The sequence below is a fragment of the Microcaecilia unicolor genome, chromosome 3 (genome assembly GCF_901765095.1).
Source record: "Microcaecilia unicolor chromosome 3, aMicUni1.1, whole genome shotgun sequence".
NCBI lineage: Eukaryota > Metazoa > Chordata > Amphibia > Gymnophiona > Siphonopidae > Microcaecilia > Microcaecilia unicolor.
In genome coordinates, this window is record NC_044033.1 from 353,485,374 (window position 1) to 353,503,016 (window position 17,643).

Below are 17,643 nucleotides of genomic sequence, written 5' to 3' on the forward strand. Positions count from 1 at the left end.
CAGAATCTCTGGGAGAACGGCCCGGAGGCTCTCGTTTAGAGCGGCTGCAGAGAAAGGCTGAGAGGTCGATGCAGGCGTCGACGCCAGAACCTGTTCCGGGCGAGGAGGCTGTTCCGGGCTGTCCAGAGTGGAGCGCATCGACACCTCCTGAACAGAGGGTGAGCGGTCCTCTCGGTGCCGATGCCTGCTGGGTGCCGAATCCCTCGGCGACCCAGAGCTCTCGGTGCCGACATGGGGAGGAGACCGGTGTCGATGCTTCTTCGACTTCTTCCGAAGCATGTCACCGGAGCTCCCCGGCACCGACGAGGAGGACGTAGAATCCATCCGTCGCTTCCTCGGGGCCGAGACCGAAGAGGGTCGATCCCGGGGGGGCTGTACCGCAGGAGCCCTCAGGGTAGGAGGAGACCCACCCGAAGGCTCACCGCCACCAGCAGGGGAATGGACAGCCCTCACCTGCACTCCTGACGATGCACCTCCGTCCGACGACATCAGCAGACGAAGTCTCGGTACCACCGACGTCGATACAGTCGCCCGATGCCTCGGCGCCGATGCAGAGGTCCGATGCCTCGATGCAGTCGATGGAGCGGCAGCCAAGGAAGATGGTCCGGGCGCTGACGACGTCGATGCATTCGATGCCTCCGGTGCCGATGCCGACGAAGAGCCCGAGAACAAAACGTTCCACTGGGCTAATCTCGCTACCTGAGTCCGCCTTTGTAACAGGGAACACAGACTGCAGTTCTGAGGGCGGTGCTGGGCCCCTAGACACTGAAGACACGCAGAGTGCCTATCAGTGAGCGAGATTACCCGGGCGCACTGGGTGCACTTCTTGAAGCCGCTGGAAGGCTTCGATGTCATGGGCGGAAAAATCACGCCGGCGAAATCAAAAGCTGAAATGGCGAAAATTGAAGCACCAAAATTTAGAGGGAGAAAAATCTCGACCGAGGCCAAAAGAGGCCTACCCCGACAACGAAAGAAAACTTACGGGGCAAAAACTGAGAAATACGGGAAGGGCAGAAAACCCGAAAGGGTCTTCCGGAATACTACCGGAGCGCTTCCCGAACTTTTTCAAGGAAAAAAAGGACAAAAACACGTCGAAAAGGACGCGCGAGGTCGACTCTCTGGGGCACGAACGGCGTAACACGACCGTACCGAGTGCGGACGAAAGAAGACTGGCCGGCTCGAGCCGGTTTCGGGCGGGAAGATGGCCGCGCATGCGCGGTGCGCATGGGCGCGCGAGGACTAGCAAAGGCCTTTGCTAGTAAACTTTCCGATGGAGGGGGCTGCCGAGGACGTCAACCCATCAGTGAGAACAAGCAGCCTGCTTGTCCTCGGAGAATTTATATTATATACTAAGCAGCAATGTACAGTTCCTTTTTTTTGAGCCTGTCTTGAGCCGTTTTTCTATACATATGATTTGGTACCTTTTTCATAATCAGTCTCTGCTTCACCTTTTTATATTTAAACCTTCTTATACTTTGCCGGTTCCCTGTAAACGCCGTTTGTTTTGCCCCTGTTCATTCTGCTCCATGCCCACCTCCTCTTTATGAAGTAGTTACAGAATATACTATCTTTTAGTGTGCACACACAGATATTTGATTCATCTTACTTAGTCTCCGCCTCTCTGTATTCACACTTCAGGGGCGCTTCAATGGTTTATATTCATTCAGGTTTTTTGAAAGTTTTCAAATGTGCTGGCAATCTGACAACGTTTTGACTTTTTTATTTGTATTCATGTGATTGTTTACTTGGCAGCAACATGATCTCATTTTTCAGCGCTTGCAGTGGCTTATACTTGTGTCCGATTCTTTGAATACCATCTCTCATACTGTTATGCCAACCTTTAATGCACTGGTGCTTGTTTAGCTACCTTTGGTTGTTTTTACAATTCCCAGCAATATATGCTTCACATACTCGTATATCTATCTATCTATCTATCTATCTATCTATCTATCTATCTATCTATCTATCTATCTATCTATATATATATATATATATATATATACATATAGATATAGATAGATAGATAGATAGATATATTCAATTTATTACATAGTGCCACTTGCCTTTTGTTTTACCATTCTTATAGAGTGAATGCCTTTGGGCAGCTTCGTTTGTCTGTATATCTTTTAGAGCGAAATGCCTTCGGGCAGCTTTGTTTACACAGCATATATTTCCGGTAAGTGATGCCATTCCTTTAATATGCCTCTAGTGCTCTTGTTTTTTTAATATGCCTCTAGTGCTCTTTTTTTCAATAACTCTCTATTCCTGTTTGCTTTGTTGTACCTGTCTTTACACGACTCTTTTATATACTATTTGAATATTCCTCACATTAGGCTTTTCCTCCTTTTTAAAATGTATCCTTTTTTACAGACTTACACATACTCTTTTAGTTTTGACCTGGGGCACACTTATATTTATTTATTTATTTATTTATTTATTTGTAGCATTTGTATCCCACATTTTCCCACCGATTTGCAGGCTCAATGTGGCTTACATTTGATGTAATGGCGGTTGCCATTTCCTGGTAACAGAATTACAAAAGGCATTGCATTAGGTGCATACATACATGGTAAAGAAGAATACATTATTGTATTGCATATTATTTCATGAGTGAAAGATTGGATTGTAGTATACATTAGTTCATCAACTATAGAGAGACCATAATCGACATAAGGAATGAAGTGGTAGTGCTTGATCATTATTAACAAAGAGGTTATTCATTCAAATGAAAAAGAAATATATGCAGTCTGATTCATGTTTTAATTACGGTATTCTCACTGCTATTTTGGTGTTTAAAGTTTTACTGCTGTTGTCCATAGATGGCATAGTTATCTTGTTGGTATTAAGATTGTTGGTCCACTGATCGTTTACATTTTTTTATTATTGTTATTCTTTATATGTACGAATGTTATTTGTTTATTATCCCTTTAGTTTTTTATCAACAATGTTATATATATTTTTATACGCACATTTGTACTTAGATATATTCATTTTTTTACTTTTTATCTGTAATTATAAATTTTATTTTTGATAGTTACATATAGTTTGTATTTTACATATGTATACTATTTGTACATGATATGTTTATATGTTTTTTTTAGAATACTAACGAGACCCCTGATGCAGGCGTTTTGTGATGCCAAAACACGGACCATGTCGGGTCCTTCTGTATGAGCAAGTAATAAAGAGTCTTTTATGCACTTTCTCCATCATTGGAATTGTCCTTTGGTCAGCCTCTACTCTTGCCTGATTGGACGATTTGACGTAGAGGTTCTTCCTGTTTTGTTTTTCAGTCTCACTATAGAATACCATGGCTCAAGAAGGAAAGTACAAGCTTAGTACATTTCATTCTAAGCTCTGGCAGAGTTGTTACATCCTAGTAAAATGTCAGCCATTTGTGTGCCTCAAGTCCTTCTTGTCAATGGAAAAATTTAATTAGACAAGATATTATGGGTGGGATTAGAGGCTGCACATATGTTTTTTCACTGGTTCTTTGCTGACCAACTAATTTGATTAGAAGGCTACAGTTTAGGATCTGATTCATACAAGCCCAAAGCTGACAAGGGGGCCAACCTTCCAAGCGGGAGGTTTAGCGCCCGCCCATAGCTCTGCCTCAGTCTGGCCATAGCCCCACCCCAGCACACACCATTTCACAGCCAAGGGCACCAGAAGTGCCCCCTTTCCAGAGGCAGCAGGAGACTCCTTCACAAAACATACATCATCTCATGCTGCCAGCAGGAGATGATGTTTTATGAAGGCATTTCCTACTGTTGCTGGAAAGGGAGGCTGTTCAGTGGGAGATCCTGGCTCCCCAGCAGGAGGTGACCTGCAAAAGCAGGAGACTTGGCAGATCTGCAAGCCTCTCCTTTCTTTTTACCTGAACTATTAATGTTTATATTGCTGTGCAAGGCTCCTCCCCAGGACCACCTGTTTAGTTTTTGTCTTGGCTTCTGGCTCTTCTCCATTGTGCGTCGTACAACAGCTTCATGCCGCACCTTCAGAGAAATTAAAATCAGGTATCATTATTTTTGATGAAACTGAACTTAAGTACTAATGAATTCTTTTCTCCTTTCTAGTCTTGTAAGTCTCAATAGTACTTTCAGCCAGAACAAGATGTAGACAATCCTCTGTAAAAAAACGAAGGAGCCCTTTTACTAAAGCTTAGTGTGCGCTAATGGACATTAGTGTGTGCTAAGTGCCATGTGACCCATAGGTATAAAATAGGGCATGCAGCATTTAGCGTGCGCTAAAGGAATTAGATCACGCTAAGCTTTAGTAAAAGGGGCCCCTAAAACAACCCAGTTACTTCCAACATTTACTGGTAAAATTTCCATTCTAATATGAACTATGTCAAATAAAGAAATAAAGATGTCTATTCTGTTTCTTTAAATAAATACATTTAATTTAAATTTAATTTTGATTTATAGCCAACTTAACCAGTTACATAGCTCAAAGTGGATAACATCAATGATTTAATTAAACATTTAAAAAACAGGCATGCCATTAATATCAAATATCATCAAGATCTAAGACAACTCAAAATTACTCCCTCAGATCATAGCATTTCTTAAACAGCTACGTTTTAAAATCCCGACAGAGGTTTCTTTTAAAAACACAAAAGTTATTTTCAATGTATGAAGCCAGATGAATGTGTCAAAAAGCATCCATAAAGCACTTTTACTTGATAAAATGAAAAACCACAAACATGATAATGTGTTTTCATCATCAGAATTTAGTTACATCTACATCTGTTGATGATACTAAGATTTGCAACAGAGTGGACACCCGGGAGGGAGTGGAAAGCATGAAAAAGGATCTGAGGAAGCTAGAAGAATGGTCTAAGGTTTGGCAATTAAAATTCAATGCCAAGAAATGCAAAGTGATGCACTTAGGGAGTAGAAACCCAAGAGAGTCTTATGTGTTAGGCGGTGAGAGTCTGATAGGTACTGAGGGGGAGACGGATCTTGGTGTGATAATATCCGAGGATCTGAAGGTGATGAAACAGTGTGACAAGGCGGTGGCCGTAGCGAGAAGGCTGCTAGGCTGTATAAAGAGAGGTGTGATCAGCAGAAGAAAGGAAGTGTTGATGCCCCTGTACAAGTCGTTGGTGAGGCCCCACCTGGAGTATTGTGTTCAGTTTTGGAGGTCGTACCTTGCGAAGGATGTTAAAAAAATGAAAGCGGTGCAAAGAAAAGCTACGAGATTGGTATGGGATTGGCGTTCCAAGACGTATGAAGAGAGACTTGCTGACCTGAACATGTATACCCTGGAGGAAAGGAGGAACAGGGGTGATATGATACAGACGTTCAAATATTTGAAAGGTATTAATCCGCAAACAAATCTTTTCCGGAGATGGGAAGGCAGTAGAAAGAGAGGACATGAAATGAGGTTGAAGGGGGGCAGACTCAGGAAAGATGTCAGGAAGTATTTTTTCACAGAGAGGGTGCTGGATGCTTGGAATGCCCTCCCGCGGGAGGTGGTGGAGATGAAAACGGTAACGGAATTCAAACATGCATGGGATATGCATAAAGGAATCCTTTGCAGAAGGAATGGCTCCTCAGAAGCTTAGCCGAAACTGGGTGGCGGAGCAGGTGGGGGAAGAGGGGTTGGTGGTTGGGAGGCAATGATAGTGGACAGCAGACTTATACGGTCTGTGCCAGAGCCGGTGATGGGAGGCAGGAAGTACTGCTGGGCAGACTTGTACGGTCTGTGCCCTGAATAAGGCAGGTACAAATCAAGGTAAGGTATACACATATGTTTGTCTTGTTGGGCAGACTGGATGGACCGTGCAGGTCTTTTTCTGCCGTCATCTACTATGTTACTCTATTGTGTGGAAAAAGGAAAGTTACTCACCTGTAGCAGATAGTCTCCAAGAATAGAACCCATATTACCACATATGGGTGACATCAACGATGGAGGAGTGGCCTAGTAGTTAGAGCACCGGTCTTGCAATTCAGAGGTGGCCGATTCAAATCCCACTGCTGCTCCTTGTGATCTTGGCAAGTCACTTAACCCACCATTGCCTCAGGTACAAACTTAGATTGTGAGTCCTCCTGGGACAGAGAAATATCCAGAGTACCTGAATGTAACTCACCTTGAGCCAGGGCCGGTCTTAACATGTGCGGGGCCCTGTGCAGACCAATTTGGTGGGGCCCCATCCTAGCCCCGCCCTAGTTCCGCCCCCACCCTAGTTCCACCCCATTGATAAGATTATTCCATTTTTAGAAATTTTTTTAATTTATGAAATTTCAAATAATTACAAATGAAGCTAAACTTCTACAAAAAAACTGATTGAAATAATAAGCACGACCGAAATCCAAGATGGCTGCACTCTACTGAGACGCTGCGAGTCTCGATCCTAACGATGCCAAAACGTCGAGGGAGATTGACGGCCAGGGCCTCGCCACTAACCCCCTCCTTACCTGGTCCTATCGATTGCTTTTTTAGACCGCAGGAAGTTAATCAAAACAGCGGAATGCTGCTAGCAGAGAGTACCAGCAATTTGGGAGAATCGGTCTCCCCTAGCCTTGAAACCACGCTGAGCCCCGCTATGCGAACTCCACCTCCCCAGCCGGTAGGCACAAGCTCCTTCCTCGCTGACTCGACGGGGTCTCCCTGTTCAGGTGTTATGGACCCGGAAGAACGTCGAGACGAGGTCTGGCTTCCATCAGAGAAAGGAGAGACGCCGCCGCCAATAGAAGGGAGAGGAGCCGAAGGACAGAGTGAGCGTGTGAAAACTTCTGAAAGGTTTGAAATACCGAAGGAATTATTAGTTAAACCGAAAGAGGTTACACTGGACACTTTATGGGACTTAGTTTCTACCCTGGGTCAAACGTTCCTGAAACAAGTTAATGAAACTGCACCTAAAATAAAACTATTAGAGATTGATTTACAAAAAACAGAGGAAAAGATTAAAGTTATAGATGAAAAAACTGATAAAATGGAACAAAGCATTATGAAACTGGAAACGATTCAACCTTTAATGACTAATGACTTGACAAATCTTAGAAAAAAGATGGAAATGTTTGATAATTATACAAAAAATCACAATTTAAGATTTGTTAATTTTCCTAGAACAAAAACTGTTTCTCCTCTTGATATGTTAAAACGTTACTTGCGGGACATTTTGAATATACCAGAGCAGAATTTGCCACCTTTTACCTTGGTATATTACATCCCAGGAAAAGAATTGAATCAAATGCCTGGAACTCCATTGGATATCTCTCTTTTGCTTGAAACTTCTGATTCCGAATTAGCAACTGCTGCGACTTTGGTTGCGACGGTTGCATTATTGCCTGACAAGGATTGGATCTTCCGCTTATTTTTCCGTAATAAAGATAAACCCTTTTTGGGATATAAAATATTATTATTTCCTGATGTCTCTAAGGAGACTCGTAAGCGGAGGAAACAATTCTTGCTCCTTAAGCCTGAAATACTGCACTTGGGGGGTACCTTCTTTTTAAGATACCCCTGCAAGTGCATAGTCAGACTTGAAGAGAAGAAATATGTATTTACAGAACCAACACATGCATCAGCTCTTATAGCCTCGGTGAAAAAGGATAAGCGTTAAGGAAAAGATTATCTCTTTCTAGTAGAGATTGTGTTATCCTTATTAATTTCCTATTATTTTTTTGCTCCCCTTGAATTCCTAAATTTTGGATTTCCAATTTATGGACTTGAGTATCAATATTTGCCTGTTTGATTGTTAATTTCTGTTGACATGGGAAAATTAGGTTCTTACCTTGGCAATTTTCTTTCCTTTAGTCATAGCAGATGAAGCCATTACGTATGGGTTATGTCCATCAACCAGCAGGGGAGATAGAGAGCACTCAAACTCTCACAGTGCCCTCTTGGCCAGCTAGCTCCACTGCCTCTTCAGTATTTGAAGCTTCCAAAGCAGTATGGCAAACCGCAATGGGAATCACAAGAGCTTTCCTCACAGCGAACGATGGCCCATCACAAGGGCATGAACTCATAAAGGAGGGAATGCACATCCTCCTGGAGGGAATAAACTCATCCTCCGTATTGTATAAGTGGAGGGGAACACCCGCGCCTCCTGGAGGGAATCACACATCCTCCCAACACACTGGAGGGAATGAACTCATCCTCCTATTTATAGAACTGGAGGGGAACACACGCGCCTCCTGGAGAGAATCAACACATCCTCCAAAAAAAAACATGCTGGAGGGAATGAACACATCCTCCTAAATTTAAACTGAACATGAATCCTGAAGATTGTTTTCCAACTTTCTCCCAAGGAAGGAACTTCAGGAAATTAGAACAGAACCTGAAAAACAGATTCACAGCATACAGACAATCATACAGGGAGGGCTCATGGCTTCATCTGCTATGACTAAAGGAAAGAAAATTACCAAGGTAAGAACCTAATTTTCCCTTCCTTGTCATCAAGCAGATGAAGCCATTATGTATGGGATGTAACAAAGCAATCCCTAGATAGGGTGGGAACAAGCCACACCACGCGCTAGCACTTGTGCACCAAAACGCGCATCCCTCCTGGCAGCCACATCCAGCCTGTAATGTCGGGCAAAGGAGAGCTTAGAAGCCCATGTTGCTGCACTGCATATCTCTTGAAGAGAGAGTGCTCCAGTTTCAGCCCAAGAGGAAGAAATCGCTCTAGTAGAATGTGCCTTAAAGGCTACAGGCGGAACCCTGCCGGCCAGCAGATAAGCTGAAAAGATAGTTTCTTTGAGCCAGCGGGCAATAGTGGCTTTAGACGCTGGAGACCCTCTGCGAGAACCGGATAGCAAAACAAACAGATGATCAGAAGTCCTGAAAGAGTTAGTAACCCGCAGATACTGCAGCAGAGTCCTGCGCACATCCAAAAGGTGCAGCTGCCCAAAAGATTCTGGAAACTCTTCCTCTGAAAAAGAGGGCAAGAAAATAGGCTGGTTTAAGTGAAAGGCTGAAACCACCTTAGGCATAAAGGAAGGCACGGTCCGAACCGTGACTCCGGACTCTGAAAATTGCAGAAATGGGTCTCTACAGGACAGCGCCTGGAGCTCTGACACCCGTCTCGCCGAGGTAATGGCCACCAGAAAAACGGCCTTCAGTGTCAAGTCTTTCTCCGATGCTCGCCGAAGCGGCTCAAAAGGAGATGCCTGCAGGGTTTTCAAAACTAGCCCCAGGTTCCAAGCTGGACAGGGTGCTCACACTGGAGGTCGGAGCCGAAGCACCCCTCTAAGAAACCGTGCCACATCTGGGTGAGCAGCCAAAGACACGCCTTCCACCTTACCACGAAGGGAGGCCAACGCTGCCACCTGCACCCGCAGGGAATGATAGGCCAAGCCTTTTTGTACACCTTCCTGCAAAAAGTCCAGAATCGGCGAGACAGGAGCCCGCATTGGAACAATGGCTCTGGAAGCACACCAAGACTCAAACAGGCACCAAATCCTGGCATAAGCCACGGAAGTGGACCGCTTGCGGGCTTGCAGGAGAGTGGAAATAACTTTATTGGAATAACCTTTATCCCTCAATTGCGCCCTCTCAATAGCCATGCCGTAAGACCAAAGCGGCCGGCGTCCTCCATGGCTACCGGTCCCTGAGTCAACAGGTTCGGTACCAGAGGTAACGGCAGAGGAGCCTCCAGGAGCATCTGTCGGAGGTCTGCATACCAAGGTCTCCTTGGCCAATCCGGGGCGATGAGGACCACTTCTCCTGGGTGCAGCCGAATCCGCAAGAGCAGGCGCCCTATCAAGGGCCATGGGGGAAACACATAAAGTAGACCCGGAGGCCAGGGTTGAGCCAAGGCAACCAACCCCGCCGAGCGAGGATCTCTCCGTCTGCTGAAGAAGCACGGGACTTTGGTATTGGCACTTGTCGCCATTAGATCCATCACGGGCTTGCCCCATTTGGCACAGATCTGCAGGAATACTTCGTCTGCCAGATTCCATTCTGCTGGATCGATCTGATGCCTGCTCAGATAATCGGCCTGCACATTGCTCTGACCTGCAATATGAGCTGCCGACAGACACTGAAGATGCAGCTCGGCCCAGTGGCAAATCAGTTCGGCCTGTGCGGCTAAGTGCTCTGCACCTTGTTCCGCCTTGTCGATTTATATAGGCCACCGTTGTCGTGTTGTCCGACATCACTCTGACAGCCAATCCTTCCAGGGTCACTTGAAAGGCCAGAAGCGCCTGAAACACCGCTTTCAACTCTAGGCGGTTGATGGACCACTCCGACTCCTCGGGTGTCCATAGACCCTGAGCATGCTTCCCCTTGCAGTGTGCGCCCCAGCCCTTCAGGCTGGCACCTGTTACCACTAGGCACCAAACGGGGAGCGTCAGCGGCATTCCTCGCCGCAGCATGCTGTCCGAGAGCCACCACTCCATGCTGAGACGGGCCGCAGGGAGCCAAGTAAGTCTGCATTGGTAATCCTGAGAAATAGGAGACCATCTCCGGAGTAGGGAATACTGTAGAGGTCTCAGGTGCGCTCTCGCCCAGGGTACCACTTCCATCGTGGCTGTCATCGATCCCAGCAGCTGGACAATGTCCCAAGCTCGCGGGCGGGGCATCCTCAGGAGCAGACGGACCTGATTCTGAAGCTTGCACCGCCTTGGCTCGGGTAGGAACACATAGCCCGAGACTGTGTCGAACCTGGCCCCCAAAATCTCTAGAGATTGTGAAGGGGACAGGTGACTTTTGGCCATATCGACGACCCAGCCTAGAGATTGCAGTACTGAGACCACTCTGGCTGTAGCTTGTAAGCTCTCTGTTGCAGAGTCTGCTCTGATGAGCCAGTCGTCTAGGTACGGGTGAACCCTGATACCTTCTCGCCTGAGAAAAGCAGCTACTACCACCATTACCTTCGAAAAGGTTCGGGGAGCTGTGGCGAGGCCAAAAGGCAAGGCCCTGAACTGGAAATGTTTTCCCAACACCGCAAACCTCAGAAACTTCTGGTGCGGGGGCCAAATCGGTATGTGCAATTAAGCTTCTTTCAGGTCTAGAGACGTGAGAAACTCTCCTGGCTGAACCACCGCAATGACAGAGCGCAGGGATTCCATGTGGAAATGCCGCACTCTCAGGGACTTGTTCACTTCTTTTAAGTCCAGAATAGGGCGAAAGGACCCACCTTTTCGCGGCACCACAAAGTAGATGGAGTATCGGCCGCAGCCTTGCTCGGCGGGAGGCACCGGGGTCACTGCCCCTAACTGAATCAGACCTTGTAAAGTCTCCTCCACTGCCGCCCGTTTGACGGCAGAACCGCATCGGGACTCCACAAACACGTCTCTTACTGGGGCGTTGAATTCTATTCTGTATCCATCTCTGATCAGGTCCAGAACCCACTGATCTGAGGAAATCTTGGCCCACTCCTCGACAAAGAGGGAAAACCGTCCTCCGATGACAGGCATCGAGGAGAGGGCCGGCGCACCATCATTGAGAGGGTCGCCCCTGAACTCCTGGTCTTGAGCCACCGGCTGCGGAACGCTTGTCCGAGCGAAAGGAGTTCCTCTGCTGACCACGGGCACGTGAAGTGAACCCAGCAGAACGCCCCGGGCGGTACCTTCTAGCTTCACGGAAGCGAGGTCTGTACGAGGAGTGGACCGCCTGGCCCTTAGAGGAAGGCCTCTGCCTATCTTCGGGCAAGCGCTGGGGTTTTGGATCACCCAGGCCTTTCACAATTTTCTCTAACTCCTCACCAAATAGGAGAAGTCCTTGAAAAGGCAACTTCACCAACCTTTGCTTAGAGGCCATGTCCGCTGCCCAGTGTCGTAGCCACAGACGACGGCGAGCCGCCACTGCTACTGCCATTTGTTTAGCCGAAGCTCTGACAAGGTCATAAAGAGCATCAGCCAGAAAGGACAAGGCCACCTCCATCCGCGGAGCCACATCCAAGAAGGGCTCCGCTCCATCTCCGGGCTGAGCCACTGCCTGTTGCAGCCAAGCTAGGCAGGCTCTCACAGCATAACAGCTGCATGCAGACGCCCGAACAGTGAGACCTGCAATTTCAAAGGACCGTTTCAACGCTGTTTCCAGCCTACGGTCTTGAACATCCTTCAGGGCAACACCTCCTTCAACAGGGAGGGTAGTTCTCTTTGTCACCGCAGTGACTAGGGCATCCACTGTAGGCATTTGAAAACGAGCCATATGTCCCTCACGCAGAGGGTATAACTGCCCCATAGCCCTGGAAACTCTCAAAGGTCCCTCGGGGTCAGCCCACTGAGCCGAAACAAGCTCTAGGATGGAGTCATGCAAAGGGAAGGCCCGAGCAGCTTTCTTGGTACTAGCCATCCTGGGATTACCCGAGGAGGCCATGCCACTGTCAGGATCTTCAATCAAGAGGGCCTGCAGGGTATCTGAAATAAGCGCTGGCAGCTCATCATGGTGGAAAATCCTCACCGCGGAGGGATCATCCAGATCCTGTGGTAAATCCGCACCTGACTCTGGTTCCTCAGACCAAGAACGTCTGTCAGAGTTCTCCGAATCCTCACACCCCGACCACGGGGGGGGGGGGGGGGGGGGGGGGGGGGGGGAGAAGGTGCACCACAATCTGAAGGGGAATTAACCCTTCTGCGCTTATCTTTAGGTCAAGCATCCGGGAAAAAAAGCCTCACTGGGCAGTCCCAGGCCAGAATCCATCGGGGGGGGGGGGGGGGCAATCAGAGGAGCCTCAGGTGACCCTTGAGGAAGGGCTCTTTTCATCATGTATGCTTTATGCAGCAAAAGCACAAAATCCGGGGAGAAAATCTCACCCTGGGCACCCAAATCCTGTCCGGTGCTAGCCACTCCTGAAATAACCTCATCTCGAGGTGCCCCACCCGGCTCAGGTCTCTCCGTGTCCACGGAGGCCGCGCCATGCGGTGTAAGCAAAATGGCGCCTGCTGCCAGCTCAGAGCGGGAAGAAACATCGCTCGCCATGCTCGGGCCGGCTCCTACGCCAATACAGCACGATTTACAGAGCCCTGCTGCTGATTTGCGCTTGCCACAAGTGGAACAGCGCTTTACATTGTCCGCAGCCATCGCCGAAAAACGGCGGTAAAATCCAAAATGGCGGTTTCGTGCCAAAATCGCCCCGATCGCGGGCCCACCCCGGAGGAGTTGGAAAACACTCTTACCTCAAAGGATCTAGTGTACAACTACGATCCTGCTGAAAATCAGGTCAAAAACCTCTGTTCCAGCGTCTCTGCGTTTAAAAACGCGACGCGACTTTTTTTTTTTTTTTTTTTTAAGCTGTGAGGAAAGCAGAGGTATTGAAGACTCCGGAGGCTCAGATGAGTGGGAAAGGCAGGGAAAGGGCGAACCTATATGCCTGCATCCACTATTGGTGGGTATGGACAGGGAAAACAAGGTAATATGTCCACATCCACAGAGGTATGGGTAAGGCAGGGAAAGGGCTAACCTATGTGCCTTTAAAGTGAAGCTGCTATAGCCTCCAACACCCCGGTTAACAACTGGCAAGCCAGGAACCACCTCCCGGCAGATTTTTCTGGAGCTCGAACAAGCTGCAGCCACCCTGCTAAGGGAGATAGAGAATACTGAAGAGGCAGTGGAGCTAGCTGGCCAAGAGGGCACTGTGAGAGTTTGAGTGCTCTCTATCTCCCCTGCTGGTTGATGGACATAACCCATACGTAATGGCTTCATCTGCTTGATGACAAGGAAACTTTTATTTTTATGATGCTTTTCCAGTCAAGAAGTTTCTTGTATATTTCTTTAAATTGAATAAATAAAATAAAATAATAATAAGCACAATGCTATCATGAAACCTCCCCTCCCCAGAAGTGGAGTGGCCGAGCCGCAGGATCACCATGAATGATGCGGACGGTCGTCCGAGGCGAGCGGAGGTCGGAGCGGAGGCAGAGCGGGGCCCCCTTAGGCGCGGGGCCCTATGCGGCTGCCTTGGTCGCCTCTGCCTAAGACCGGCCCTGCCTTGAGCCTGTACTAAGGCGGAGATTTCCTCTGCAAGTACCTGCTTGTGCTGAGAGCTGTTAAATGATGCTCTCAGTGGGCAATTGTGTGGTCTCTGACACCAATGCAGAGCATAACCGAGACAGACTAATTGAAGAGCCAATTGGACAGAGGTTATAATAAGCTATAGTTAAGCTCTGTGTTTAGCCAAGCTCTGTTCCTGTTTTCCCTGTTCTGTTTCCTGTGTGTGTAGTTCTTGTCTGTTATTTCTGAGAGTCTATAGAAGCCAGCATTGTCTTTAATTATCTCACTGCTATGCGGCTGGGTCTCCTGCTTCTCAATCTGCCTGGCCTTTCCCTTCCAGCTGTGGATGCTGGTAAGCACATTGCTTCTTTGTTTGTTTGTCTTCCCTTAATTCTTTGCCTGCTATGTTTGCTTCCTGGCTCTTGAGCTCTGCTTCTGCTAAGTTCTGTTCCTGTTGTGTGTTGAAGCCAGGTTCTGCTCCTGCTCTATGTTTGAGCTAGTTCTGTCCCAGTTCCCTGCTAAGACAAGTCCCTTTCAGTATCCAGCTCCAGTCAAGCCAAGCCAAGTCCTTTCTAGAATCAAGTTCCAGTCAAACTAAGTCGTCCATTCCAGAATCTGGTTCCAGCCAAGCCCATTCCAGAATCCAGTCAAGCCAAGCCGTTCCAGAATCCGGTTCCAGTCAAGCCAAGCCCGCTCCAGAATTCTGTTCCAGCCAATCCTGTTTGAGAATCCTGAATCCTGTTCCAGCCAAGCCTGTTTGCGAATCCTGTTCCAGCCAAGCCTGTTTGAGAATCCTGAATCCTGCTCCAGCCAAGCCTGTTCGAGAATCCTGAATCCTGTTCCGCAAGCCTGTTCGAGAATCCTAAACCCTGTTTGAGAATCCTGAATCCTGTTCCGCAAGCCTGTTCGAGAATCCTAAACCCTGTTTGAGAATCCTGAATCCTGATCCAGCCAAGCCTGTTCAATAATCCAGAATCCTGTTCCTGCCTTGTTTATTGTCTTGCTTCTTATTCTTGTTGCCTAGCTTCTACCCTGTCTTGCCTGTCTAGTTGTGCTTTGTCTTGTCTCTTTCAGTCTAGTCCTGTCTGGATCCAGTCCTTGCCTTGTCCTTGTCTTGCCCTTTTCTGGACCCAGTTTTAATCTACTTCCGTGTTTTGCCTTGTCTTGCATTTCTAGGTCCCAGTCCCAGTTTTAATCCAGTTCCAAGTCTTGCCTTGTCCTGTCTGGGTTCCGGTTCTGGCCCTTTGCCTTCTTTTCCTTGCCTCGTCTGGATCCGATTCTTGTGTTCTCCATTGTGTTTAGTTACCTCTGTCCTGCCTAGTCCAGCCTGTTTTGATTCCTGCCTGTGCCAGCCCAGGTGATTTGTCTGCAAAAGCTCCGGCTTTGGTCCAAGGGTTCACTAGTCCTGACAGTTGTGACAGATTGCAAAGGCCATGAGCCCAATGAGTCATCTGGTGTTGGTGTTTCTGCCTTGACCTTGATTTTGTCTTCTGTCCTGTCCTGCTTTAAAGAGTCGTGTCTTCAGTGTTCTTCTGCTTTTGTCTAGTTTTGCCTAGGATCTAGCCATTCCCTTATCCCAGTTCCAGCCAGTAGAGAAGTGTTATTCTCGTTCAGAGACTAGGAGACTGCAGATCTCCTGTTAGGAAGGAGGCTTCCTTGGAGCAAGCTTGCTTACATGCAGCCACGGATAATTTTGTGGCTAGAATCCTTATGAACTGATATCTTCAACCTGGTGTTTTCTGTTTTGTCTCTGAAGAACCGGACCACTGGGCGGTGGTCCAGAACCCCAGTCTTTTTCAGATAGGTCTTTGGCTATATTGATAGTCTGCTGGCTACTGTCCTGAATGAGTTCGGTTCACAAGTCCACTCCTGGTTCCAATTTCAGCAGCTCCAGTTCCCAGCACAACTTCAGTTTTAAGCCTAGCCTCAGCCTCTAATTCATCTCTTGCTTTCAGTCCTGGTGCCAGTTCCAGTATCAAGGAATTGTGAAGTCCTGTACCGTGCCCAAAGAACCAGATCATTGGGCAGTGGTCTAGCACACCATTTTTCTAAATGGGTCTACGGTTACAGGAATAGCCTATGGCATCTACTGGCTACTATTTTTGATCCAGTACAGTTTACAAGTTCCAGTCCTGGTTCCAGTTTCAACACAGCTCCAGTTCTCAGTACAACTTCAGTTTCAAGTGTAGCTTCATCTTCTAGTACATCCTTTGCTTCCAGATGTGGTGCCAGTTCCAGTATCAGGGAATTGTGGAGTCCTGTACCTTGCCTGAAGAACCAGACCATTGGGATGTGGTCTAGGACCCCTTTTTGAGTCCAATTGGGCCTACGATCACAGGAACAGCCCATGGAAGTTTGCTGCCTACTGTATTGATTCACTCCAGTCTATCAGCTCCTGTTCTGGTTGGAGCTTAGCACCAATTTCCAGCTCAAGCTTCAGTTTTTATCCTAGCTTCAGCCTCCAGCACAGCTCATGCTTCCAGTCCTGGTTCCAGTTCCAGTGCAGTTTTTTTTTTCTCCAGCTTCAATCTTGCCTCCACACTCCAGTCCTGCGGTTAGTGCTCCAGTCCAGGGTTGTACCACCATAGTTACCTGTGGAAGCCCAGATCTCCTGTGGGGACCATTTTTCAGAAAGCCTGTAAAAAAGGCCTTTTTAAAAAAAGTTTTTGCCAAAAATGGACATACGGCAAAATAAAAATTGGCGCGCGCATCCATTTTTTTGTCTGAGACCTTACCACTGACTTAGCAGTAAGGTCTCATGTAGTAACCATGCAGTAATCGTCTACATGCGCAGAATGATGATTACTGCCCAGTTTCCGCCACACAGGAAAATAAAAATGATCTTCCAGCGCGCATAGTGGACGTGCGTAAAAAACAAAATTACTGCCTGAACCACGCTGTAGCTGGGCGGTAACTCCAAAGAGATGCGCATTGGGCGCACGTAGTCGCCTGCTCGTTTTAGTAAAAGGGCCCCTAAGACACAGATTGAAAATAAGAGCAGATAAAGTGGAAATGTGAGGTACTGCCATGTTCAAAGAATAAGTATCTGAACAAGACTCATTCATCCTCACCTGCATAAAGCATTCAGTCAAGTAAGATGAAAACCAGGAATGCACTACACTTCTAAGTCCCAACACATATAGGTGCCTAAGAAGAATGCTATTGTTAACTGCATCAAAAACTGATGAAACATCAAGAGCCACAAAACAGTAGTGTAAACAATGTCGAATCACATCTAGAGTGGACAAGAGTGGAAAAGAGACGGATGAGGGGAGATATGATTGAGGTCTACAAAATCCTGAGTGGTGTAGAACGAGTTGAAGTAAATTGATTTTTTACTTGTTCCAAAAGTACAAAGACTAGGGGACACTCAAGGAAGTTACTTGGAAATATTTTTAAAACAAATAGGAGGAAATATTTTTTCACTCAACGAATAGTTAAGCTCCGGAACTCTTTGCCGGAGGATGTGGTAACAGCGGTTAGCGTATCTGGGCTTAAAAAAGGTTTGGAAAAAATTCCTGGAAGAAAAGTCCATAGTTTGCTATTGAGACAGACATGGGAAGCAACTACTTGCCCTGGGATTAGTATGGAGTGTTGCCACAATTTGGGTTTCTGCCTTGGCCACTGATTGGAAAACAGAATACTGAGCTAGATGGACCATTGGTCTGACCCAGTATGGCTACTCTTATGTTCTTATGTAAGAGTCACTCTACTGGGAGCCTTAAGAAAACCGTATTGATATAGATTCTCAAGTGT

The 17,643-nt window shown here is 47.2% G+C and overlaps 1 protein-coding gene across 5 annotated transcripts in view; it reads right to left on the reverse strand.

Moving 5' to 3' along the window:
* The window catches only part of MAP7 (microtubule associated protein 7), a 317,468-nt gene that overhangs the window by 147,223 nt on the left and 152,602 nt on the right, over positions 1 to 17,643 (reverse strand). For all 5 annotated transcript variants that reach the window (XM_030198511.1, XM_030198510.1, XM_030198509.1 and 2 more), the window contains exon 5: positions 3,878 to 3,995. In XM_030198511.1, coding sequence (XP_030054371.1) covers positions 3,878 to 3,995 — 118 coding nt within the window. The remainder of the gene's footprint in view (positions 1 to 3,877; positions 3,996 to 17,643) is intronic.